The following is a 26,398-nucleotide window of genomic DNA, read 5'->3' on the forward strand; positions in this document are numbered from 1 at the left end:
TCCTAGAGGCAAAGCTTCACAATACAATCCTCAGTACCCTCATATTTACAACTAGCAGCTCAGTATATTGTTCCATTCTGGATGCATCCATGCTTTATCTGTTAGCCCCCTATGTGCTAGCACAGTAAACTGAGACAAACAGAAGCCATTGGCTGTGGTAAATGAAGACAAAATTATTTGGGTGTTGTAGTCCAAATGCTTATATCAACATATGAAACTATATATTTTTAATTACATTTATACCCCACCTTTCTTTCATCACGGAACTCAAGGCGGCTATGTGGGGCTGCCAGCAGGTCTCCCCTCCAAGCACTAACCAGATCCAGACCTGCTTAGCTTCAGCAAGATGGCTGCCTCATGTGCCTTCACTCTTTAAATGCCTTCATTCAAGTCAACATCTGTGCCTCCAAAATGTAACACTCTTGCTCAATGTCATTCAAGTCAGAGCCTTGGCTTATTAAAGGGTAAAGGCATACACAATAACGTTCCCCTTTATCTCTAATAGTTTCAGCTCGCAAGGATATTTTTGCTCCATACCCAAGAATGTGTCAATAGAAATGTCTTTCTTCGGCAAAGCACTGCTTTGTGTTGTAAATACATCCTATAGCATTATTTTACAATCATAATGGGGGAAGCCGAACCACAACTAATGTGGGTGAGTCACCAGAAGTAGAGCATAGTTAAATGCTTTCCACAATCGTTTGGCCCCAACCTGGCAGAACGACACCACATCACGAAGAAAGGCCAGCTGCCATCGCATTCACTTCCAGGGCAGGAATATGATTCGTTTGGGGATTATCCTTCTTTCTGCCACAGTGGATATACTTGGCCCATTCAGTTCTTATTTACAATCCTTGTGTTCCACCATGCTGCAGCATATACAACACACAGGTTCTCCACGGCCCGGTAGTGACAGTGTCCCAATCTGCCATCAGATCTTTTGGCACACGTGAAGCCTTGCTTTCGAAGAGTAGGTGGCATCTTTCCAGATTTTGCATGACAGCCCTTTGGCACAGTCACAGCGCTGGAAAATCTCCAAGCCGTGGGACCCTTTCTTGCGTTGCTTGGTGCAGACCTCCCCTTGGTGAAGCACAGGCTTACAGATTTTGGTCCAGAAATGGCGAGCACAACAGAACCCCTCTGTGCAGTCAGAAGACCTTAAGCAGGGGTCTCCTTCATGACCTAGAGAAAGCAATCACAATAGTTAGTGGTACACAGGGAAGATCAAGGAAAAGGGGTGAGGTGTCAGCTTTCAAAATCTCGGATTTACTTCACATTAAAAAAAAAAGGATGAAAATGCCCACTTGCAACCTCAAACACCAGCAGAATTTTCAGAAAAAAGTTACACATTCTTGATGCATTCTCAAAATGAGTCCTTTTTTGGGGGAAATGCAATTTAAAGCATGTCATTTTTTTTAACAAGGACACATTTTTATGGATTAATTAGGCCAGGGGGAATGTGCATTTTGGTCCAAAATTGTGCAGTGCAAAGCATTTTAGAGCAAAAGGCACTCCCTTTCAGAAGACGACCTCAAGATTGTTTATGGAGAGTACAGTCCTACCTTTTATGTGTGTCACTCCTTTCCCTAGATTCTGCCAGCCCAAGTCCTTGGTGGGATAATGATTATTTTTCTTGTTGCGAGGTACTTCCAGAGCCGGGATGTGGGGAGTGAGGATGCTCTCAGTCACTGGTATACAGATACCTGTATAAGTGAATAAAGTGAGTCAGGATAGGTAAAAACAGGAGAGGTCTTTGAAGAATAATATGGCCAAGGTTAATTTTCATGGAATTATGCCAAGCAAGAATCTATTCATTTACTTAGGGTGCAATCCTATGCATATTTGCACAGAAAAAAGTCCTACACCTCCAGCATTCCCAAGCCAGTATGGCAGACTTCCGATGTGATTTCATATGACTGAATGCTCTGGTTCTTCCATTCAGAGTTGTCCCTCCAATCAGAAAACTAGATGTCAAGATAAAGAATTCCATAGTATGCTGATTTTCTACATGCAAGGAGGAGGAAGAGGATGGATTGATTTAATGCAGGAAACTTTACTCACAGCCTGGAGAGGCCCAGCCTGAACATCTCAGTGAGACATTCCACAACACCAGTTTTATCATTTCAAAAGGAAACTTCTGGCTCACCATGACACAAGCCTTTTGTTGAAGTCCAAATGGCAAAGGGAAGCCTAAATTTTGCCTGTACATTCTGCAATACATCAGAAGTTTGTCATTGCTACATCCCAGTGATTAACACAAAGGAACAATTTCAAGTTCAGAGATTTCTGCTGAATCATGCTGTGTCACTCAAAAGATCAGTAGCACTATGCTGGTAAATGAAGGAGGGTGGCCACTCACTCATCACCAAAAAGAGGAAGCACATCACTCATGAAGAACAAAGAAATCTTCTAGCCATCAAGATTTGCATAAAATTTGCATATGCTAACTTACATCTATGGATGCAAATTTGGGGGAATCACTATAACTTAGATACATTTTTCAGGGCCCTGAAAAAACCTTGATCCCGCACGGTCTGTAGCCCTTTTCATGCATTACTGGCATGGAAGCAGCATTGTGGGTTTACTGATAAAAGAAGCCATGATCCTGACCCCACTCCTAGCATACTGCCTGGTCCTGCTTACAGACATCCATGCATTGGCGTGGTCATCCTCAGGGAAGAACTACTCATGATTTCACATGGAATAATGTATTGCACCAGTGTGCCCCTTGCAATTGCTCAAACGTAGGCTTCTTCCAGGGGAGGCTGGGGGCTCCAATTGCGGTGGACAGAGATTCCATTCTAGGCTTTAGTTACAACCAGCCAGAAGCCCAATAGAGCTATCCAAGGTGCTAAACCTATCCCTTAAACCCCAAACGGAATTTCTGCCCCACCAAAATTGGGGGCACCAGCTTCCCCTGGCTACTTCCCTACAGGCATCCATGCTAATCAGGTGAGAGCCCCTAGACATAACAGATGAAGCGGGCTTGCATATTACTAGATTTCAGCTTTCCAGATCATGTGGAAAGAAGTTCCTTCCCCCCCCCTTTTTTTTTTTTTGGATAGTCTGAGTGAGGCCCAAGTGTCTCTCTCTCACTCTCCCCGTTCTATGTATATGTGCATGTGTGTGTGTATTTCAAAATGAAATCGCTCTGACATAGAAATACGGAAAACAAGCCACTGTTTGCTTGCTCATCCGCAAGACGGTTCCTAGCTAAAGCAACAAACCATGGTTAAATAAACCATGGCTAAGAGATATGTGTTTCTGCAGCCACAGAGAAACCTGTGTGTGTTCGTGTACGTGCATATTTCTGTTTCTTGTTTGTTACTCTCCCACCCATTTTGCCAAACTTCAGAGCAGTTTCATTTTCAGACCATTCTTATTGGGTACCTCTGTTTCAGGGCAGGCAGCAGCACAAACAAGCCAGGGGTAAGCCAGGGTCCCGGTTTCAGACATCACAACAAGCCATGGTTTAAACAAGCAGACATCATAAGCCAGTAACAAGCCATGTGTTTCATTTGGTTTTGTGGCTGGTTAACAAATTATGGTTTGTTAGCGAGTATGAATTCAGACATAATGAGAAGCCAGTACTCAACAAACTGCATCATGGCTTAGTGTTATGTGAAAACCAGGTCTATATATGTCCTCAAAATCTTTTTATTATTTATTTAAAACATTTGTATCCCGCCCTATATCATTAGGATTTCAGGGTTACAGATAAAAACATACAGTGGAAAAAAATAAATATAAACAGCTGAAAACAAATTAAACCATGAACCAAGTTAAAACAATATATAATTTAAAAGCAGTATTTTAGAGTCCCCTTCTTCTTGATTGGGCAATTCTAGAATAACTTTTTTGAGGATATATATAAAGCATGAAAGGAGTGCAGATACCATTGTTGCAGCGGTTTCCAGGACAGCACATGCCATCTCTGTGGCAACGTTTCTTTTTCCTCCTACAAATCATGCAGGCAGATGTAGCTTGATGTGGACTGTGGCAGTATTTCCCAACTTCACACTCCTTGTCATTGGTGCAAGGATAAGCCTGAGAGGGTTGGGGGGAGAGAGGAAAAGAACACAATAATTATTAGTCAATGCCTTTCCAATGATGAAATAAAACACATGGGTGAAACAGAAGTACAGCCAAGGGTAATTTTAGATGTGAAACTTGAATGGCTTTCAGATGGGAAAGACTGAATGACAACCAAAGTTCTGGATTTAGGACTGTATAATCATGATCAGTCATTGCTCCTGGTGGTTCCACATAGACATATGGACCAATTGGAGTCCACCTGGCAAAGAGCCTTCAGTGTGGTGGCCCCCTTTCTATGGAACTCCCTGCCTCTGGAGGTCAGGCAGGTGCCTACATTGCGTTGTTTTTGGTGCCTCCTGAAAACATCTTTATTTCAGGAAGCCTTCCTTGAATGACCACCCACAGTTTTTAATAAAGTGTTTTATTCTTTTGCCTTCATGTCTCCAGAATGTGTTTGATATGCAGCAAGGAATATAAATGTTGTAAATAAATAAATAAATAAATAAAATCATAGAATCATAGAATAGCAGAGTTGGAAGGGGCCTACAAGGCCATCGAGTCCAACCCCCTGCTCAATGCAGGAATACGCCCTAAAGCATCCCTGACAGATGGTTGTCCAGCTACCTCTTGAATGCCTCTAGTGTGGGAGAGTTATATAATCCAATATAATTGTTGGATTATTGAACACCAGTCAAATGTAATTCCCCATCACTTTGGTGCACACACCTATGTTCGCGCGCGTGCACACACACACACACACACACACACACACACACACAGTCTTGGTGTTAGCATAACCACCTCCATTTTTAACAGGAAACTGTAAAGTCTCCATTGCACACCAAGCAAAATGTCATGATGCCCTGTATGAGAATGTCTCCTTGTGTGCATCCTTGTATCCTTCTTATCTAATATAAACAAGAGCCACTGGCTCCAAGTGCTGCTGTGTCGAAGTTAACTTCTATAACTTACTGTCAGGCCAAAGGTATTGTTTACAGAACTGTTTAGCATAATTAGCTATGCCCCAGTTTTATGTTCTGATTGGTTAATGCTGCTACTGGGCCCTGCCCCTTGAAAGCTCAAATACTGTACCATATTCCCTATGTCTTTTGTCTGATTGCTCCCTTTGAAGAGACCAGGCCTTGATTACTAATCAATAAAGCGCTTTTGAACCCTCTGTCGCTGGAATGGTGGAGTCGTGCTTAAGGGCTGTTTGGTTTTCGTCCTTGGGTTAAAAGAACATTGATCTAACATTGGCATACCAGTTAACGCGAAGGACAACGTTTCCTGAACAGCCATTAAAAATCCTGTCCTCTGATTCTACTACTGGATGCTTGGTAGTTCGAATTTCTGGATACTTTTGTAGCTGATTAGATCTTATTAAATTAACTTTTAAATTGCATAAGCAAATGTATATTATGTTATCTCATATTAATTAATTCAAGACTTTCACCACACTAGTTTCTAAAGTATTAGTTATCCCTTATCATCTGAACTCAAGAGGTTAGCACGCTACTCAGAAAAGGCATTGGCTGAAAAAAGAAAAGAAAAGTAGGAAGGAAGGAAAAAAGAAAAGAAAAGTCTTGGCATTTTAAAGCTTCCCCCTAACCCCACAAAAGGCCCATATACTTGTTGGTATTTAAAGTTTGCTTTTCAGCACAATTTGACTCAAATATTTATGCAAACAATTTTGCTTTGTTTACCAATCAATTAAAAAATACAGAAAAGATTACACTGGCCATGGTCCTATAAACTGTTCCATGCTTTTTACAAGCCAAGCAGTTATCCTCAGAAAAGCAGGTTACGCAAGAGTTTTGTGCATAGAAAATCACATCATAAGATGAATATTGATTTTGCATTAATTTAGACACTATGAACCTTGGATATGTCTTATGACAATTATTGCCAAGGAATTGGATTTAAAAACAATATCTATCAAATCTGTACACCATACGCCACTTAGGATTTTCAACAGCCAACATACTTCCCCTGTTGCTTTTGAATTAAATGGCGTCAGAGAACACACCAGCAACAAACTCAGGAAATGTCTGACTCCACCCAGATACAGCTAACTCCAGTGCCACCTAGTGACTAAACCATGTAATGCTGGAATCCACAAACAGAGTGGATCCAGGATCTGCTTGCCTCGACAGGAAGAACCTCACTTGTAGAAAGTCCCTCTGCCTGATTTTGGGAGCCCTCCACCCTATTCAGCAGGACCTCCTGACACTCTGTGTGGCATTTTCAGTGGGCTGGAGAGGCTGTTGTGTGAAGAAGGGGTGAAGAAGTCCACTTCCACCAGTGAAGCTGATCCTGAAACCAGCTGACAGTTTTCCACAAATCATCATTTAATAGCTGGAGTAATTAAAGGAACTCCCAATTTTTGTATGGCATGCATATCATTTCAAAGGCCATAGTTCATCAGACTCTCCTTTCTGAACATTATACGTGACCTGGGCAGGATCTACACTACTGATTTATAATGGTTTATAGCAGTTTTGACAACTGTTCAGGCCCAGGACACATTACATCTACTGTTTTCAAACCGTTGTATCCTGCTTGGTGTAGATCTGGCCCTGGTTGAACACAACCAGTGCTGATCCACTCACAGAGATATCCTAATCTGTGAGGTGGATTCTTGCTCACCACAGATTTATTTATTTATTTATTTATTTATTTATTTATTACATTTTTATACCGCCCAATAGCCGAAGCTCTCTGGGCGGTTCACAAAAATTAAAACCACAGTAAAACACCCAACAGTTTAAAACACAATTACGAAATACAGTATAAAAAGCGCAACCAGGATAAAACCACACAGCAAAGTTGATATAGAGTTAAAATATAGAGTTAAAATACAGAGTTAAAACAGTAAAATTTAAATTTAAGTTAAAATTAAGTGTTAAAATACTGAGTGAATAAAAAGGTCTTCAGCTGGCGACGAAAGCAGTACAGTGTAGGCGCCAAGCGGACCTCTCTGGGGAGCTCGTTCCACAACCGGGGTGCCACAGCGGAGAAAGCCCTCCGCTTTACACATTAGAACTTTTGCCACTCCTGTATCAAAATTCTACCATGGGAAGTATTTGCAAGCAGGCAGAAAAAACGATGTAGGAATCTAATGAATCCAGGAACAGATCATCTAACTACCTGACATAGAGTGAAATTACCTCCTGAGTAGGGTGACCATATGGAAAGGAGGACAGGGCTCCTGCATCTTTAACAGTTCCACAGAAAAAGAAATTTCAGCAGGTGTCATTTGTATGCATGCAGCACCTGGTGAAATTCCCTTTTCATCACAACAGCTAAAGCTGCAGGACTCCTGCCCTCTTTTGTATCTGATCAGGAGGGCAGGGCTCCTGCAGCTTTAACTGTTGTGATGAAGAGTGCTGCATGCTTACATACAACACCTGCTGAAATTCCCTTTTCTATACAACTGTTAAAGATACAGGAGCCCTATCCTCCTTCCCATGTGGTCACCCTAACTGACACCATATGGTGTTTTGCTACCATGAGTACAAATAGATTTGACCATTCCCATTCTCTGGGAGTGCATCTCTAAGATATTTTATTCCATGTATACATATTACAGTTTTATGAGGAGGAGTGGTTGGAGGGGGAAATGTAAAGTGTGAAGTAATTTTTATAAATGTTTCCTATTTCAGAATTTTCCCCAACTGAATTACTTGCAGGAGCCTTCCAGTAAACAAAAATCATAAAAAGGAAGCAAATTTTTCCCATGACAAACTGCAAGAACATAGCATTCTTAGCTTGTATTTAAAGGCTATCACATTGGATAGAAAAGAATCTCTGTCTTAATAATCAGTTCAGTTCTAGCATTTACCCTATAGATAGAAATGCATCATAATATTCTCACATAAATCATTCCCTCCATGAAGGAGCCACGTTTTGCAAAACATAAAGTTGAAACAATTATCTGAATTTATTGCAGTGGCTCTTTGATCTAGAAAACTTGGCATGAGAACCATCATGCATTTAAGAATCCCAGTAGGGCACGTCTTAATTTGAAGAGAGCAGAAAATGCTACTAGGGAGTGTAAAAGATGCACAGAAGAATCAAGTTTAAATGTGCAAAATGGAGCATTTTAATATAAGTAAGTGATCTAATTTTGTTTGCTTGCAGTTTCTTTAAAAAAAATCTTGGTGTGAGACAGCAAGAAAAATCAGAAAATAACCTCAACTTTCCATTCAAGAAGTTCATTGGTTTTGTGTCACTTCATGACCTTATCTTTTTTACAACAAGAAAACTCACACAGGGTGGAGTTTGGTCTATATTCCAACAATCTGCCTCTAAATGCTGAATTTAAGAGAACCAGCTGTTTTTTGGTGGTGTCTCAAACTACTGGGAATAAATTAATTTCTGAGATACAATTTTTCTGAATCTTATGAAGTGTCTTGATATTAGCAGCAGAAGAAATCGGTCCATAAATAACAGGCCAGCCATCAAAAGCTATAAATCATGCAACAGTGTTCTTTGTATTGGTTTTTCTCCTAACCATAAATTAGCCAGACCTGCTCTATTCCCTTCTTCTGGGTTCACACAACCAACATCATGCAGTGTCAAAGTACTGGGAAGAGCCCTCTCTGTGGTTTCATCAAATTTATTATTAGGCATATATTAGCAAATCAATCGTTTGGCTTGTTCCTTTAAGTTTCGTTGTGGTCTTTAAAATTCTTGAATGTTATAAATACTTGCCACTGAAATCCACACACGCACAAAAGAAAGTTCTGGCAATTGGATTCTACTACAGAAGAATATGAAGAGCCTTGCTGGATCAGACCAAAGGCCTGTCCTGTTCACCATCTTGTTTCTCACAGAGGCCATCTAAATGCCTCTGGGAAGCCCACAAGCAGGATATAAGGGCAATAACCCTCTCCTATGGTTGTCCCCTATTCAGAGACATGCTGCCATTGATCCTGAAGGTAGTATAGCAATCATAACTAGTAGCCATTGACAGCCTTATCCTCCATGACTATGTCTAAGCCTCATTTAAAGCTAGCAAAGTTGGTTACCAACCTGTAGTAGTGAGTTCCATAGACCAACTATGCACTGGGTTCAGAAAGTTCCAACAATCGTATTGGTATCACAACATTTACAAACCTCCTGCACATTTGTTCTGGATCAGGAAAGGTTTGTTGCTGTCATGTTTGCATCATCAAGAATGATGTTTTCTAGCGAGGCCTGCATTCTTTCCATACTGCACCCCTTTCATGCCAAATCCAATACATTCTCTCATAATATTTTAACCCACTTATACCACAGCATTTCCTCTAACCTCACTAAGTTCCATGATATCCAGTGTAAAATAATAAAGACAAACAGGCAAATGCAAGAAGTCCGAGTGCTTACAAAGTTATAACATTACAAAAGCCATTATGCAAAGTGGCCTCGTGTGAAATGTGAATTGGTGAGACTCTGTGGATTGGACCAAAGAAGACTGAGCAGAACTATGCTTGTACAACAGGGCTTTCCCAGCCACTTATTTATTTATTTATTTATTTATTACATTTCTATACCGCCCAATAGCCTAAGCTCTCTGTGCGGTTCACAAAAATTAAAACCATAATAAAACAACCAACAGATTAAAAGCACAAATACAAAATACAGTATAAAAAAGCACAACCAGGATAAAAACCACGCAGCAAAATTGATATAAAATTAAAATACAGAGTTAAAACAGTAAAATTTAAATTTAAGTTAAAATTAAGTGTTAAAATACTGAGAGAATAAAAAGGTCTTCAGCTGGCGACGAAAGGAGTACAGTGTAGGCGCCAGGCGGACCTCTCTGGGGAGCTCATTTCACAACCGGGGTGCCACAGTGGAGAAAGCCCTCTTCCTAGTAGCCACCTGCCTCACTTCCTTTGGCAGAGGCTCACAGAGAAAGGCTCCTGTAGATGATCTTAAGGTCCTTCGCCTTGTTGCTTCCCTTGAGCCTTTAAAAAAGCCACTTTTGAGGATGGAAGGACTATTTGGACAACATATGACCAGGCAGAAGAGGATTGGGCTCCCATGGAAGGGGAATAGTCAAAGTTTAGGGATGCTGCTTTGGGCAAGCAGAAATGCTTTCCCACTCACAAAAGCACCTTTGGATCCAAGCCATTATGTTTATGCACCCTTACGTGTAGGCACCCATCATCTTTTGCTACAATGAATGCAAACATCTGCATGCAAATAGAAGTTGGTGGATTGAATTAAGTGAGCAACTGAAAAAGTACTGACATGCAATTGAAAGTGATCGAAGCGGAAAACAAAACAAAAAATAACCAAGTTAGAAAACTGGCTTTGAAACTGACAGTGAGGTGATTTTTTATCCTCACATTTTACACCGGCTCCATGGCTGTTTCCTTTTGTCTCCATCTCTCATTGTATGTGTTTGACAATTTGAAATCAAATTGCTATACAGCACATCAGCACACTTCAAGAAAGATGCAGAGAAGCTGGAGGGGGTTCAGAGGAGGGCAATGAGGATGCTCAGGGGTCTGGAAACAAAGCTCTATGAGGAGAGACTGAAAGAAGTGGGCATACATAGCCCTGAGAAGAGTGAGGGAAAACATGATAGCACTCTGCAAGTACTTGAAAGGTTGTCACACAGAGGAGGGCCAGGATCTCTTCTTGATCATCCCAGAGCACAGGACATGGATAAATGGGCTCAAGTTACAGGAAGCCAAATTCCGGCTGGACATCAGGAAAAAACTTCCTGACTGTTAGAGTAGTGTGACAATGGGACCAACTACCTGTACCACACTATAGGCATTCAAGATTCAGCTGGACATCCATCTGCCAGGTATGCTTTAATGTAGATTCATGCATTGAGCAGGGGGTCTGACATGTTAGCCTCATAGGCCCCCTTCCAACTCTACTATTCTATGAGTCTATGTTTGTGGTAAAGGGCATAAAAGAGACTGTGGTGAATGAAGAGCTAATATTGGTAGGAGAGGCCATCTGCCTCCCAGAGGCAGTGTGGGAAGAAAAACTCCTGATGATTGTTGGCTGTTATTGTTAAGATGGCTGATAGTAGTTACAGGTTCCTGGCCTCTGTTGTATTTTATACCCAAGTAAATAGATTAAGCTAATTCCTATGATACTGTGTCTGTCTTCTTAGTAGAGAACATGACGGAATCTCTATTATAACAATCAGAGCAAATTATGAAGTCCAAAATTACAGTTTCTGGTACTATTTGTAGTAAAAACACAACTATCTTCCCTTTGACAGGAAGTGGTCTCTGTCTTGATTTTCTTGTCCTCCACCTCATTCTGTTTCGCTGGGGAAATGACGAGTAGATTTGTGACAAGTGAAAATGGAAAATGGGAAGGGAAGGATGGCAAGGGAGTGATGCCATATTACCCGAATTAGAAAGATGGCCAGCTGTAGTTGACACTTCAAGAATGTTCCCTGCGGCAGATCTTTCTTTTCTCTTGGGTCACTTGGCATAAAAATGTTTTGGAAATATCTATGGAAAGATAAAACTCTTGTGGAAAAAGATATTTGTGAGAAAGATGTGTTGGGAAACCAGTTCTGTTACAAGTTCTGCTAGTGGGAACATATAAGCTTTTGAGCTCCACAAAGATCTTTTCCAACAAATCCCAGTGTTGTTTTTGTGAGTGTTTGAAAATGGAAAATAGGTCGGTTCATTTTACCACAGACTGACTGTTGCTTACATCCAGGACTTCTGGCTTTTCCTTTCGACTTTATTATTTCCCTTGGGTATCCTTACGCTTCAGTCAAAGCCCTTGGTATTACAAGCACAACTTCAGATACTATTTTTGGAGGCTTTTTCTGCATTTTATGTCCAGGCGTCTTCATGACTTGGCTGGCACAATATATTCCTTGAGGAACGTTCCAAGAAGTACATGCCATGGCACAAAATGAGAGAAAGACTCCACAGAGACCCCTTGAAAAGCATTTACTTCATATCTTTCTCTACTTTAAAACAATCAGATGTTGGAGACCTCTCTCCCTTGTTCTAACACAGTGTGTGTTTGCAACATACATAATACAACATAAATGTCTTTCAGTGAAATAACACATTACTATATAACAGCGAATTCAGAGTGAATGCGCACATTCTTCCAGCCAGAACGTTAGATACATATGGCTTGTGTGAAGTATTTCTCATGGATTAGACTGTGGATCTTATGTTAACTTGAAGCTAGCTGTATGCATGAGGGACAAGAATTGCAATGTATATTGGATATTTCTCCTAACTACATTTACTCCATGAAATTAGGGGTGCCAATTGTGTGGATGACTGTAATCCATGTTCAGCCAAATGTGAGGACAGTCTTTCTTCAGCCTTCTAGTTCAACATGGGAAGGGTGAGGGTGGAGGGTCATACATGGCTTGCACACCCCCATATCCCTTCACATTTATGATTTTATAATGCCTAAATAGGGCTTGTGACAGAGAGGGGGGGGAGATCTTTAAATGGGTAAATGATCATGTGAAATTCTTTGAAATGGGCCCCATTTCATCACTGAAGGAGCAAAAAAGATTTTGGCTAAGAAGGAAAAAGCAGCAAACTATAGGGATGTTGTCATTTGCTTTCCATGGTACTCTACCCTAAAATCTCAGGGCAAGTACATGTACAAAATAGAATAATCTTGCATTGTTTACAACAACAACCTCAAGCTATCCTAACCTCCACTAGAAAGTTGTATTGGACTATGTTTATAGTTTTGGTAAAAGAAAAGGGTGTTCAGTTACAACCTTATACATGGTTATCCAGGAATATGTCAGATTGAACACAATGGTACTTATAGTTCCCAGGGAGTAAGCCCCATTAAATACAATGGGAGAATACTTCCTCGTGAAACGAGGAGAAAATGAAGATACCATAGGAATTATATGGGCATACTTGTGGAGAATCCAGGTAACATGCTACCTTATATATCTGGGAGAAGTGCAGAAAAATACTCTTCAAATAATGCTTGATCAGGTGAGCATATAGATCTGTCCTAAAAACCCAGAAGGGGGACAGGACAGGATTTGCAGTGGTGGTTGTCAAGGTCTTTATCTTTCCCATCATGAGCAGAAGTTTAATTATGTAAGATTAAGCAAATAGATGTGAATGTGCCTGATTTGCATAATTTATTCAAGTTACATATTCAGTTTCAAAAGAAGAAGAAAACCTCAAGGGAAGACTACCTATATGCTCTTGCAGGCCATGTGGTAAAGCTTTGGGAGACTGTTGTGTTCATGTTTACTTTGTGCGACAAACTCTATACTTTAGTTTATTATTTCAGCCTCTCTTTAGTAGAATCTGAATACTTATTGGGCAGCATCCAACAAGGACACTCTGCCTCTGATGATTCTGTTGAGCTCTTGGGAGCAACCACTTGTGCAATAGAGATTTTGTGGTTGTAAATATAACCCTGGAAATGAGCAGAAATGCTTGTTTTGGGTTGGGACAGGGCAATGGCGCTCCCTTCTATGAGCTCCACTAACCTGCTCCATTCTGGAAACAAACATTTCCCCTTGTTTTGGCTTATCATTATCATCATCATCATCATCATCATCATCATCATCATCTCTACACTGCCCAATAGCTGAAGCTGTCTGGGCAGTTTACAACAATTCAAAGATAACAAAATACAGCATAACAACACATCATAGAATGCAGCATTAAAATGTAAACATACGAAGTTTATAACAATTTAGACAGTTAAAAATAGTTTCAATAAAATACTAGACCAATTTAGACAACTACTGTAAATGCCCCATCATATTCCATTAAATTTCTGGGAGGATTATTTTTAGAAGTACAAAAGTCCCATTATGCAAGTCAGCTCCTTCTACAAAGTCACAGGCAGAACAGGATACTACCCTCTGTGTTGAATACAACATACTAGTTAATTTGCTTAAGTGGAGTTGTTGGTTTTTTAAAGAATAAAATAACTTTGTGTCTTATTAAAAGGAAGAGCAGGTGGTGCTTAAGGACCTCTAAAGACAGGAGTTAATATGTTGATTAAGTAAAAGTAACACATGAAAATGAGCCTGATGATCTCAGTTTTGTGTCTTGTGGGCATTTATTACTTTCATAAAGCTACATTGTTCCTGATAAACTGCAGTTGTTTCCTGTTTTGGGGATATAGAAACTACATACACTTTTTGTGGATCAGTAACTGAATGGAAACCATTATGGTTGGTCTAACACTTATTAGCAGAATGTGATAATTACCTGAATGCCTGTAACTGCTACTTTGACCTAATTCTAAAGGGCCATCAAGAGAAAAATGAGAGAAAAGCAACATGGAGATCAATTTATTCAATGGGTTGTTGAAAATTAACACTTTAAGTGTCATGTCCTCTGCATTTGGTCCCAGAATTGCCCTGGAGCATATTCAGATCTGGTACTCAGCCACCCTGCTTATATACTTACTACTCCCTTATATACTCATAGGCCACCCTGCTTATATACTTACCACTCCCTTCTATACTGTTCCAGCCTGTGAACATGGCTCTTCCATCTTCCCCAGACCCCTGGGATGGTTCTCCTGTAGATTTACCTGCTAGACAGCTATTCAGGACTATGTGGGCACAAAATCAGTAATAGGCCCTTTAGTAATTGTAGACAGTTACTAAAGGTTAGACTCTGCCAGCCTTTCTGAGGCTTCAGATGACCCTATTGTTTTGCTGAGACAACATATTTCTTCAGCTCAGATATCAGAGGCCTCTATGAGCTATCCAGGGTCCTGATAGATGTTTACCAGAACTTGCTGTGACTATACCAGTAGTGAACTGACTTACAATGACTTGCCTTGCCTTACAGTGATTTACCTCAGCCTGACTTTGAGCTGAGCTTCTTGACTGGATCCAACTTGCCTTGCTTAACTTGATCCACCCTGACCTGCCTTCTCATAACCTGACTGGTTTTGGCTTGATCGCTGGACCCCACATATTTCAATTTGAATTTGCCTAATTCATGTTGCCCCCCACCTTTTAGGTCCCAAACTCTGACAAAAGAAGATACTAGTGTAGAACACAAACTTTTGTGTTATGTATACCGTACAGATAAATTTTCAGTATTAGTTTTCAGTCTTCAATAGGGAAATAAATCCATAGTTTTAAGCATACAGCATCATAACACTTTATTCACAAGGAAATTTGCTTAAGATACTTGGTTTAAGTCACTCTATACTGACTGAAATTATAAATACCCAGTTGCAATTTTTAAGAGCCACTTTCTTATGTTTTCAGGAGGACTAGAGTCAAATATGCATGCATGCACAATTTGTATTTGATGCAATGCTGTGTATTTTGCATTTGGATATTCAGGTACAAGTAACATTGCAATAACTGATACTAACATCAGCTAAGAATACCTCCTTCTTAAAAGTACCATCCATCCAAAAAGGAGGAAATACATCACCCATAAAGACAACCAACAAAGCAGAACACAGATTTGCACAAATTTGTATACCCCAATTGATATGTATAGAAACAAATGTAGAAATAACTACTATCATTTGAATAAGGATACAATCTGTCTCACCACAGCAGGGAAAATGTGACCTGTATGTTAACTTCTGGAAGTTACTAACTTCTGACAATGTGTATTTGTGCAAATGCAGAAACCCACATTTTCGGTGGCTACTAGCCCTGATGATTATGTGCTACCTCCAGTACCTGAGGCAGTAAGCCTGTGTGCACCAGTTGTTGGGGAACATGGGTGGGAGGGTGCTGTTGCTGGACTAGATGGACCCTCGGTCTGATCCAGCATGGCACTTCTTAAGTTCATATGCTTTCACCTATGGGGGGAAATGTGCATTTTTGTCCCCCCCCCCATTTTTCATAATTGCTTACATCTAAATTTGTGTACAATTCTGGAAAGCAAACTAACAAACAAAAAACAGTCTGTCAGTCTGTGGAATCTGTGCAACTCAGAAAACGCCAGTCCACTGCAGACTCCGCAGATTGGGTGCATAGAACTCCAAAGTCATATGAATCTGATGCAGGTTTCTCCAACACCCCTAATACATACACACACATACATGCATTGCCAGAGTATGTCTGAGCGATGCACGTTGGCAGAAGCATCATAACCAACAGTCCCATTAAACAACATTCTGAAAGCCATAAAAAAAAAAACCACTGTGAAAAGATGACTTAATCATTTATTTTGTGTCTTCTCAGAGTGCCTCACCAAAGGCTCCTTGAAAGGCAAAGCTTGTTTATGTACTTACCCCATCCAGCCTTTTTTTTTTCCTTTTCCAAAAAGGCTCTTGCTTGTCTTTTATCTCTGCTATCTCCTTCCCAGCCCCTGTCTGTTAATTTGCTTTTTAGTTTCATCTCTCTCTGGTTATTTATCACCTCGTCCAGAGTCAGATCTTTCTAGTTGTTTGTCTGTGTTTTTTAAATGATCTGTTTACAAAAATGGAAGACCAGTGGCTCTCTACACCCTAAATGTCAGAATAATAATTAAAAAAAACCTCCCTAGTTAGTGCCGGTTCCATGTTTGGGGCACGGTGTTGTCCAAGTCAGTGTATGCAACTTTCCCTCTTCACTACTATCACTGTTGTCCATTTTTTGCAAAATTACACATATAGATGCACACACATTGGAGGGGGAGATTAAAAATGGGGGAAAGATCTCCCATTGACTCCAATAATGACTGCTTTTCTTTTATTAAATCCCTGGAGGGGGTATAATTTCACTCACTCACACACACAAATGAGTAAGGAAGGAAAGGTTTAATCCCCCCTCCCAAAGCAACATGGTCCTGATATAAATTGGGGCCGTGCACACTTGCCAGAGAGTAGGAGAAACTAGCATGAGTAGCTCTGCTGTGGTTGCTTTCCCAAATGTTTAGTTTGGCCCTTAGAGAGCCAGGATGGTGAACTAGTCACAGGTGGATAACTTCCGGCCCTCTGAATGCTATCATAGTCAGAGTGATGGGACTTGTAGTCCAACAACATCTAGAGGGCTACAAGTTGTTCACCTTGAATACCTTTCTAAAAGCTCAGTGGACTTTCCACACAATAATGAGTAAATAATAGAACTTATTCTCTTTACAGATGGATTCCATTCATGGTCCCAGACCATTGTTAGAATGCCCTAGTTTTAGTCTGATGGTCCCTTCTCTAAAACACAACAAATTCACCAGTGAATGAGGACCAGTGTACTCTTTTGCAACTGCAGTAGAACAGTGCTACAGAGCAACAGTCATAAAGTACTAGTAGAATTAGGGGGTGGGGGGAATTAGTGCCAAAGACATCACAAGGACTCCGCAGTGCCACTCTCAAACCAACTGAAGTCAATGAGGCCTATCCAAAAGGAGCACAGCAAGACTGCATGGACCCTCACACTCTAGCAGCAGTAGCTATCGTAGACTTCAGCAGCCATCATAGATTACAGCAGCTTATTCCCACCTGACATCCTCCAGATATGTTGAGCTTCAATTCCCATCATCCCCAGCCAGCATGGCCATTTCAGCCCAATACATCTCGAAGACACCAGGTTGGAGAAGGTTGGACTGCAGTATATGATCAGGCAGTTAATCTTACTGTTCTGCACAGAACAGGGCAAGTTAGCCTGACAAAATTCTTTACCGTTAGACTGCACGCATGATTAAAACTCACTTTTCTGTTGAGTTATAGCCAGGGAATCGATGATTACATCTGCAACTTTTGTAGAAAGCTTTCAGGAGACTAATCTACACCATGCAGGATATTGCACTATGAAAGCAGTATGAAAGCAGTATTCAGTATGTGTCAGTGGGCCCCAACAGTTGTCAGTGAACTTCAATACCACTATAAAGCAGTAGTATGGTTTCTGCCTTTTATATACCGCTTTGATAGTGCAATATCCTGCTTGGTATAGATTAAGTCCAGATTTTGTTATTCCAGTTTAATCTCAAATCAGACCTTCCCACTCATTGTTTCCACAATCAGTAATGTAGATCAATGGTCATCACACCCAATCCTTTGGGGGTATTTTTTCAAGAAGTTGGGTATGGTCTATAAAGAGCTAGAAGCCTTCTCATCTATATTCCATCATAATCTTTCAAATCAGTTAGGAATCCTCCCTTGATGATTAAAAAAAAAACACAGCATCATCTGATACAGTTGCCAAGGAGGATGACTTGCAGATCCACATATGACGTCACAAGGTGGGTCCATGAAAATATGGTGAGGCCAAAGCCACAGAGGGGCTGATTTCAGCATGATCACAGTGGGGTATTCTGGCTGTAGGGTCCATGATCCAAGTTTGCATGGGATCATATAGAGAGATGGTCAACTGTAGAACTCTCTTCCAATGCAGTTCTGTGCCAAAGACTGACCATAAACACTTTTCATGAGTGAAATAACACCTTCTTATTGGTGTAGTGTTTAGTAGCCAATATACTGGAGGTGTTAACCTTGAACCCATGAGACCTGAGTTTAGATCCCTGGTAAATCGCAATGACTTTGGTCCAGCTCCAGGCTCTCATGGGAACCTTCCTTATATTGTCAGCCATTTGTCCCTCTAGCTTAGTATTCTCTACACTGACTGGCAGACGCTCAACAGGGATTCAGACAGGGTTTTTTGTCCACCTACCTGGAATTGCCAACGATTGAGCCTGTGACCTCTGATAAACAAAGCATGGGCTCCACCCCCCAGCTATGGGTCTTCCCCTTCTAAGCCTAAGCTACTTCACAGAGTTGTTGGAAGGATAAACCCCACAGATTACTCATATGTAAATTGTAGAATTTTCAAGATTATAAAATTAAGCACCATGTCTGAATAAAAAGGAGCAAACTTTACATGGCAGTGTGCTGCTATCAAACGATATACAAAACTGAAAGTAGTCCGACACTCCTTAGCTTCCTTCCCCTGCTGGTCTCACCCAGAACTGATTCCCCCCCCCCCCCAATTCAACCATTTATAAATCAATTTAGTTCCTACTCACATTACATACACCACTTTTCTGGGATGCAACTTTAATAATGGGAAAACAAGTATGGGATGATGATGACGATGATTGAAGAGACACAACTTAGTGGGTAAAGCACATGTTGGTTGTTTTATGATGGTTTTAATTTTTGTGAACCGCCCAGAGAGCTTCGGCTATTGGGCGGTATAAAAATGTAATAAATAAATAAATAAATAAATAAAAATGTTTTGCATCTAGAAGGTCCCAAGTTTAATCCCGGCATTTCCAGGTAGGGCTGAAAAAAGTCCTTCTGAAGCCCGGGAAAGCTGTTCCTAGTCACTGTTGACCATACTGGGGGTAGATGGTCCCACCCAGATAACTAAGTTCCTTTTTACTAAATTTCAATGTGTCTTTTCTTGATTTTATTGGGGTATCATTTTAGGTTTTATTGCTCATCATTTACTTCAAAAAGCAATTCATTTTGTTGTACAAGTTAGTTCTTTTTTATGAAGGGGTAGAGACAAAAAAAAAAAAAAAACGGTTTAGATAAGAAATGGTGTCCTAAAACATAACTATATTGAAGATGAGAGTGTTTAAAGATAAATAAAAGAAGTTATTTATGACTATATATCCAGGAACAGATTTAGAGAGTGGAGGAGGGTGCTGAGTTAATATAAATAACTACACTTGCTGTAATAATAAAAAACACAAACTCAATAAGCTATGAGCTTTTCCTCTAATACAACCGGTTGAGTTGATTATGTCATGAGTAGATTAGTCCAGTAAAAACTTAGTGTAAAGATCCATATATTTTATTAGACTGAGTGTTGTTTCCTTTTATTTAATTTTAAGTTGGATGAACTTGTTTACAATGTAATATGATTTTATATATATTTTACTTGAATGTCTTATAGCTCCTGACAAAGAATCTCCAGATCCGAAACGTTAAGCCTTGTACAAGTTTGGTTGAAAGTTTTTATTATTATTATTTTTATATTTCAGATTAGGGATGTGCTCCGCTTCTAATCGGACTGGTGAATTAGAAGCGGAGCGCGGTGCTTCGCCTCCCCTTAAGGCGGAGGCAAAGAGGATTGGGGGGCCGGCAGAGCATGGTGAAGAGGATCGAGGTGAAGGCGGATCCTTCGCCTTGATCCGGAGCTCCGCCTGAAAGGTAAGTGGGGTTTACCGGGCCTTGCCACTGTCGCCCATGCGGCAACAGCGGCAGGGCCTGGTAAACCCCCCCTCCTCTCCCTTACCTGCCTCCGTCCGCGGTCCCTCAGCTTCTTCAATTGAGCCCGCGGTTCAACCAGGAAGTCTAGGCCGCACTTGAGGCCCAGACTTCCTGGCTGAACCGTGGGCTCAATTGAAGAAGCCGACGGACCGCGGACGGAGGCAGGCAAGGCCCCCCTCCCCCTTGGTCCCTTACCGGGCTCTGCCGCCATCACCGCACGGGCGGCGACGGCGGCAGAGCCCGGTAACCCCCCCCGTCCTCCTCTCCCAGCCTTACCTGGCACCACTCCCCTCCACTGTGGAGCTCTGATTCGGAGCCGAAGCTTCGCGGCAAAGAGGAGCGGAGTATGGGCGGAGCGGGGGGTCCGTGCACACCCCTATTTCAGATAAGAAAAATAAAGAAACCTCTTTTGACATTTCATAGCACCAGAGCTAGTCGCCTCTTTTTCTCATCCTTAGGCACCAGGATACTTTGGTGCAGACCTTTCAAATACATTCAATAAATTAAAATGCAGAAATGTTTGCCCATAAAAAAAATGACATATTCTGACCTCCACTGCACTGGTTCTCTCTTTGCGGCTTCTCTCCCGCTCTGCTTTACAATAAAGCCTTTTGATCTTTTTCAGCATCCTGCCCTTCTTGAAAGAATATTCTTTGAATGTTTCATTTAGGAACCTCATCTTTCCTCTCCGATGTCTTGGAAACTAGTCAAGATTAAGTCATTTTTTGGTCTTTTCTTCTTTCTTTTATTTAAGAAACGGACAAAATTCCCTGGTTGAGTATATTAGATTGTGGGCTGTTTCTTTGTAGAATAAATGTTTATTAAAGTTTTAATTGTTTTTTTCCTTTTCTTTGTTCACATTGGTTACCCTTCTTGTCCAGTGGGTTGCCCAACTATCCTTTCTCCCCATTGTGTGCACTTGCCATCCCTCTAACAAGAACTTAGAAGAACTATATGTATTTATTTTTAACCAAAGAAAGTTTAATGTGATCTAATTTCATTCTAATGTGATGTTTGCTAATGCCTCTGGGAAACAACAAATTTTGCATGACCTTTTTGACAGCTGTTGATTTGTTTTCTTATTTTGTTACAAGAAACAAGCTTTTAACAGAGCACAAAACATATCAGATGTTACGTCCACCCATTGTCAGTGCTAAATATTAGGCATACACTTTGGGGCTTTCTTCACTCTAAAAAACTAAATCAATTCTCAACATAGTGTGCATTAGGAGTTTGATATTTAAGTAGACGCATTTATCTTCTTCTGATTATATTTTGGATATTTTGAATTAGGCTAGCCACTTACAAATCACCAAAAAAGAGGACAAAAGTTGCTATCAATTTCATAACCTGGCAAAATCTATACAGTATGTCTCACCATAGTGGGGGAAATTATGAGCAGGTGACCTATGTGTCTCTCGGTCTGCTGTCCAGGTGATCTGTAAATTCAAGGCCCCTGTTCTTTTTTCTTATGGTTCTTTTTCTTGAAATTGGACTTGGACTGGACAGCTCTTCAAATAGAGGAATGTCCTCTACCAGCTCTCCAAAACAGAGGACTGTCTTCTGTAAAGTAGGGCACCTGGCCATCCTAGCATGGATCTACATTGGCGATTTTTGCAATCAACAGAGATAAAATATTAAATGGCTGCCACCTCACATTCCAGTCCAGCTCCCCACCCTACCCACCCCACACTCAATTAGAATTGTGGGAAGGATGTTAACAAGCATGTTGGCCCCACTCTCGGTCACATCCTTGGTGCTTCCCCCCCCCCTCCGCCTTCCAGGTAGGGTACAAGTCTAGAACCCTAATATAAAAAATAGAAATGTACACAACAAAAACACAATAAAATATGACAAATGGCCATCAGAAAATAAAGAAACAGAAAATCAAAATGACAAGCATGACATTACATTTCCAAAATGGAGGTGAATAAAACAAAAAATGACATCAACATGCCCCTGAACTGCATCAGCATTGGCACATGTTTTATTTCTAGGGGAGGGCACCAGCCCTGAATAGCCCCTTTCCTCCTGGTTGTAACCAGATGGACATCTGCAGGATGTGACACAACCAGGTTGCTGATTGCAGCATCTGGACAGGTCTACATGGGGGAAGGCATTCCCATAGGTCTCTTGGTCTCACGTTGTTGAGAGCCTTATGTGTTAATACCAAAAACTGAAACCTGGCTGGCCCAGTATCAGATTGTCACTCAGTGCAGTGGCGTTAGATGACAGTGGCAAGATCCATCACTGAATAATATGTCTGCTGCATTCTGCACTAACTGCAACTTCTGGACCACACATAAGCACACACACACACCATAGAGCACATTACAGAAGTTGAGACATGAGTTTACCAATACTTGAGTCTCCATAGACAGGCTATTCGAGTCCAGGAACAGCTGCAGCTGGTGCACCAGCTGACACTGGTAATAGGCATGCTTTGTCACTGCAGCCACTTGGGCCTCCATAGACAACAATGATTCAATAACTTTCCCCACAAGTTATGTACCTGATCCTGCAACTCCATCAAGCAAACGTCTTAAGTGTTGGACCCAGGAACAGTCTACCCACCAGACCACCATTTTACCCATATTCAGTCTTAGTTTATTGGACCCCATCCAAACCAATAGTGCAGGTCCAGGACCTCTCCTCATTCAGATGTAATAGAGATATAGAATGAAGTGTCACCAGCATACTGATGGCACTTTTCTCCGAATCTCCTAATTTTGGGAGTGGCCCATCTACTTGTGAAACTCTGATCCACAATGTTCCTTCAACATGTTACTGCAGCAAAATTATATTAATTTAAAAAAAAACTATAACCTGCCTTTTAGGGTAAACTCTCTCCCAAGGCATTATACACTGAAACAAAACAAAAAAAACCACAAAACACAATAAAACAGAAAAAAAATGGAAAAACTTAACATTTAAACCAGAATAGCACTATATAGACAGTGACACCAGTAAAATCCTAAATCTATTATAGGCCATAGTAAGCAGGTGAGTCTTTAGGCCCACCTGAAAGTTTATAATCGTGTGGCCTGATGGACAACAATTGGAACAGTGTTCCACGAGCTGGGGGCCACTACTGAGAAGGCTCTACCCATTGTGCTCACCAGCCTAATTGCTCTTACAGGTGGGCACACAAGTAGGGCCTTCCAATGCTGATCTCAGTGTGTGGATGTGGGTGAAGATTGTCCTTATTTCTACAGGAAGGGGAGGATGAGACCCAAGAATGCCCCATATCACTCATGGAACTCGAGATCCAAGCTTATATTATCCTTTCATTTGAATTACCAGCTCCCCCAAACCCTCCCCCCTCTCTGTGTATATAAAATAGTTACTAAAATCTGTCAATAGCGAGGAACTAGGCAATGTTACAACATAGCTAAGATAGTGGATATTATAATGCACATATCTATTTTTGTACGTTCTGTCAAGCCAAAAGTGACAAAAATTACCAAATAAACCAATGTAGCAAAGGAATGAGATCAGCAGAATAACTGAGCTGAAACCCACATGGCTTATCTAAAATTGCAATATAAAGAGAATGTAAGTTATTTGATGCAAAAAAAAAAAAAATTAAAATCCTCACCATATGGGGGAAGAAGCCAGTGACCAAATTCCAAGTCTCCTTCCAGCCCTTCCTCCAATGGCTGTTATTTCCGAATTACAAAAAAAGGCAAAAGGTCTTAAAAGTTGACGCAACTGATTATGAACTCCCCTGCCAGCTCTGAAAACTGTTGAGGAACGTAAGCCCCAGAGAAACATTGACTTCTCACTTTCAGTGCCCAAGGCAGAAGTGTGGCTGATAGCTTCCTCCCAAACTCTGCTAATTCCAGATCTGACACCCTTGGGATACTTGAATGGAATGGGGGATGGCCGCTTACGAAGTCAGACTTCCTAATACAGGAAACTGCTGCTGCTGAGAAGCACGTCCGTAAATCCTTCTTCGGCACTGAGTGTCAGATATCATGATTCATTAGTAATGATTTGTTATATTGTACGACATCTGTCTCAGGTTGTATGAGCTACACTGCAAGAGAAATGCTGATTGCTTTGAAGGCAGGGACAGAATTCACATTTGCTTCATTGTTGGGGAGGGGACTACCTGAAAGGTCATCAATAGTCTTTGATGCTCAAGGTAAGCTCCTCAAAACACACTGCTTTTAACACAAGAGTAAGCTAAGACAAGAAATGACACGAAATTGCATGGGACCATTCAGTGCCTCCATATTGTGACTGACCCCACAAGTTAGGTGTTCTGAGTTTGGGTAGTGATAAGATGAGCAAGTTCCACTCACCTGGATTCAACAAACAGAGCTACTTCCCAAAATGCAGACATAGTGTCCTGGAATCAGTGGGGCCATCAGGGCAGGACTTTGGAATAGTAGTGCATGCCCTGCACTCAAGATAAGCAGGACGGTCCTCAAACCCAGTACAGCTGCCTCACTACGTTTTGAGGCAAATGAAGTAGTATACATTTGTCATCTAAAGAGGAGGCTCTTGTAAATCCATTAAAGGCACAATCCTATGTACGTTTAGACAGAAAAAAAGTCCTACAACTCACAGCATTCCTCATGCTGGCTGGAGAATACTGAAAGTTGTAGGACTTTTTTCTGTCTAAACATGCATAGGATTATAAGAACATAAGAATGCAGGAAGAGCCTGCTGGATCCGGTCAAGGGTTCATCTAATCCAGCATTCTGTTCACACAGTGGCCAGCAACAGGAGACCCACAAGCAGGACATGAGTGCAAAAGCTCCTCCTGCCCATGTTCCCCAGCAACTGGTGTACATAGGCATACTGCCTCTGATACTGAAGGTGGCATAGAGCCATCAGGACTAGTAGCCATTGATAACCTTCTCCTCCAGGAATTAATCCAACCCCCTTTTAAAGCCATCTAAATTGGTGGCCATTACTACATCTTATGGTAGGGGACTCCATAGTTTAACTTTGGGCTGTGTGAAGAAGTGGTTATTTTTATCTGTCCTACCAATCATCTTCATGGGATGACCTCAGTTTCTAGGATTAGGAGACAGGGAGAGAAATGTGTCCTCATCCACATTCTCCACACCATGCATCATTTTGTACACCTCTATCATATCATGTCAGCCATAGGCTGCAGCATTGGCAGTATGGAGGGCATCATCATATGCTTTCCCTGGAATAGTTCCCCAGTTACCATGAAAGTGTGTCCCATATGTGGTTCTGTAGTGCAAGATTGCAGCCCTATCTAAATCCATTACAACCAAGCCAACTGATGTAAAGAAAATGCCTAGTTGACCATTTCCTTCCAGTCCAGTTTTATCCTGTGCACATGCAGACCATGAAGTGTTCATCGGTTACACATGCATTGAGGAATGCACAGTATATCCATATCAGTACTATCAAATACGCTTTAAGAATATCTTTGGGAAAGTTCAAAAGAACAAACAACTGTTTTAAGGGGAATCTATTAGACTCGAAGTTTGGTTTCTGAATAATAGTAAAGCTATTCACAGCTGTTTGATACTTGCAGAAAGTCTGGAAAATAAATTATTCTGTGTGTTCAGCCCAGCACTTATATTATCTGTCCTGGGAGGATTAAGGTGATGCAAATGAATGGAAATGTTGTAGTTGACCGACAAAAGACTTTCTCCTGCCAAAATCAAAACAATGACATTAACTTACTTTGAACTGGAAAAAGCTAAGAAGTCACGGTCCATACCTAATGTAATTGCATTGGCTACCATAGGACTGTTAATGAGTTTCTAATGGTTCAAGTCAAGCTCATTCATGTGAATAACACCTTATGGGCTCAAAAAGTGGTGAAGAATACAACTGTCAAGTATAGGAACCAGTTTTCCAAACTGGAAGCACTGATTTACTAGAAATGATTATTCACAGGGTTCTGTTCAGAGGCGACAGTACTCATGGAGGGGTTGAAATCAATGGGAACATTTTAATTAACCAAAATGGACAATGGATGGCATCTATTTATGATGGCCATCAATTGTAGGCTTTGGTGAACTCAACCTGGGCCAGCCCCATGAGCTCACTAAGCCCCACAAGCTCACTGAGCCCTTGCTTCAATGGGTTGGGCCAAATGAGCCTCCAAAGCCCTTGACAAAGCATGTTTTCTGGGGCCTCCAGAAACTGCAATTTCTCCAGCCATACCATTAGCTACCTTGTGTTAAGGAGGCCTCTAAGGCCACTATTGGCTTGGGGGGGGGGGGACAGAGAAACATGCAATTTTCCCAAAGCTGGGGAAATTGCA

At 41.1% G+C, this 26,398-nt stretch overlaps 1 protein-coding gene across 1 annotated transcript in view; it reads right to left on the reverse strand.

Annotated features, from left to right (window-relative positions):
* Positions 1 to 407: 407 nt before the first annotated feature.
* DKK2 (dickkopf WNT signaling pathway inhibitor 2) overlaps positions 408 to 26,398 on the reverse strand; it is a 66,630-nt gene continuing 40,639 nt past the window's right edge. The window contains exons 2-4 of the mRNA XM_063135663.1: positions 3,897 to 4,047; positions 1,563 to 1,703; positions 408 to 1,182 (exon numbers count right to left, since the gene is read on the reverse strand). Coding sequence (XP_062991733.1) covers positions 932 to 1,182; positions 1,563 to 1,703; positions 3,897 to 4,047 — 543 coding nt within the window. The 3' untranslated portion in view covers positions 408 to 931. The remainder of the gene's footprint in view (positions 1,183 to 1,562; positions 1,704 to 3,896; positions 4,048 to 26,398) is intronic.

Source organism: Elgaria multicarinata, chromosome 10, assembly GCF_023053635.1.
Source record: "Elgaria multicarinata webbii isolate HBS135686 ecotype San Diego chromosome 10, rElgMul1.1.pri, whole genome shotgun sequence".
Classification (NCBI taxonomy): domain Eukaryota; kingdom Metazoa; phylum Chordata; class Lepidosauria; order Squamata; family Anguidae; genus Elgaria; species Elgaria multicarinata.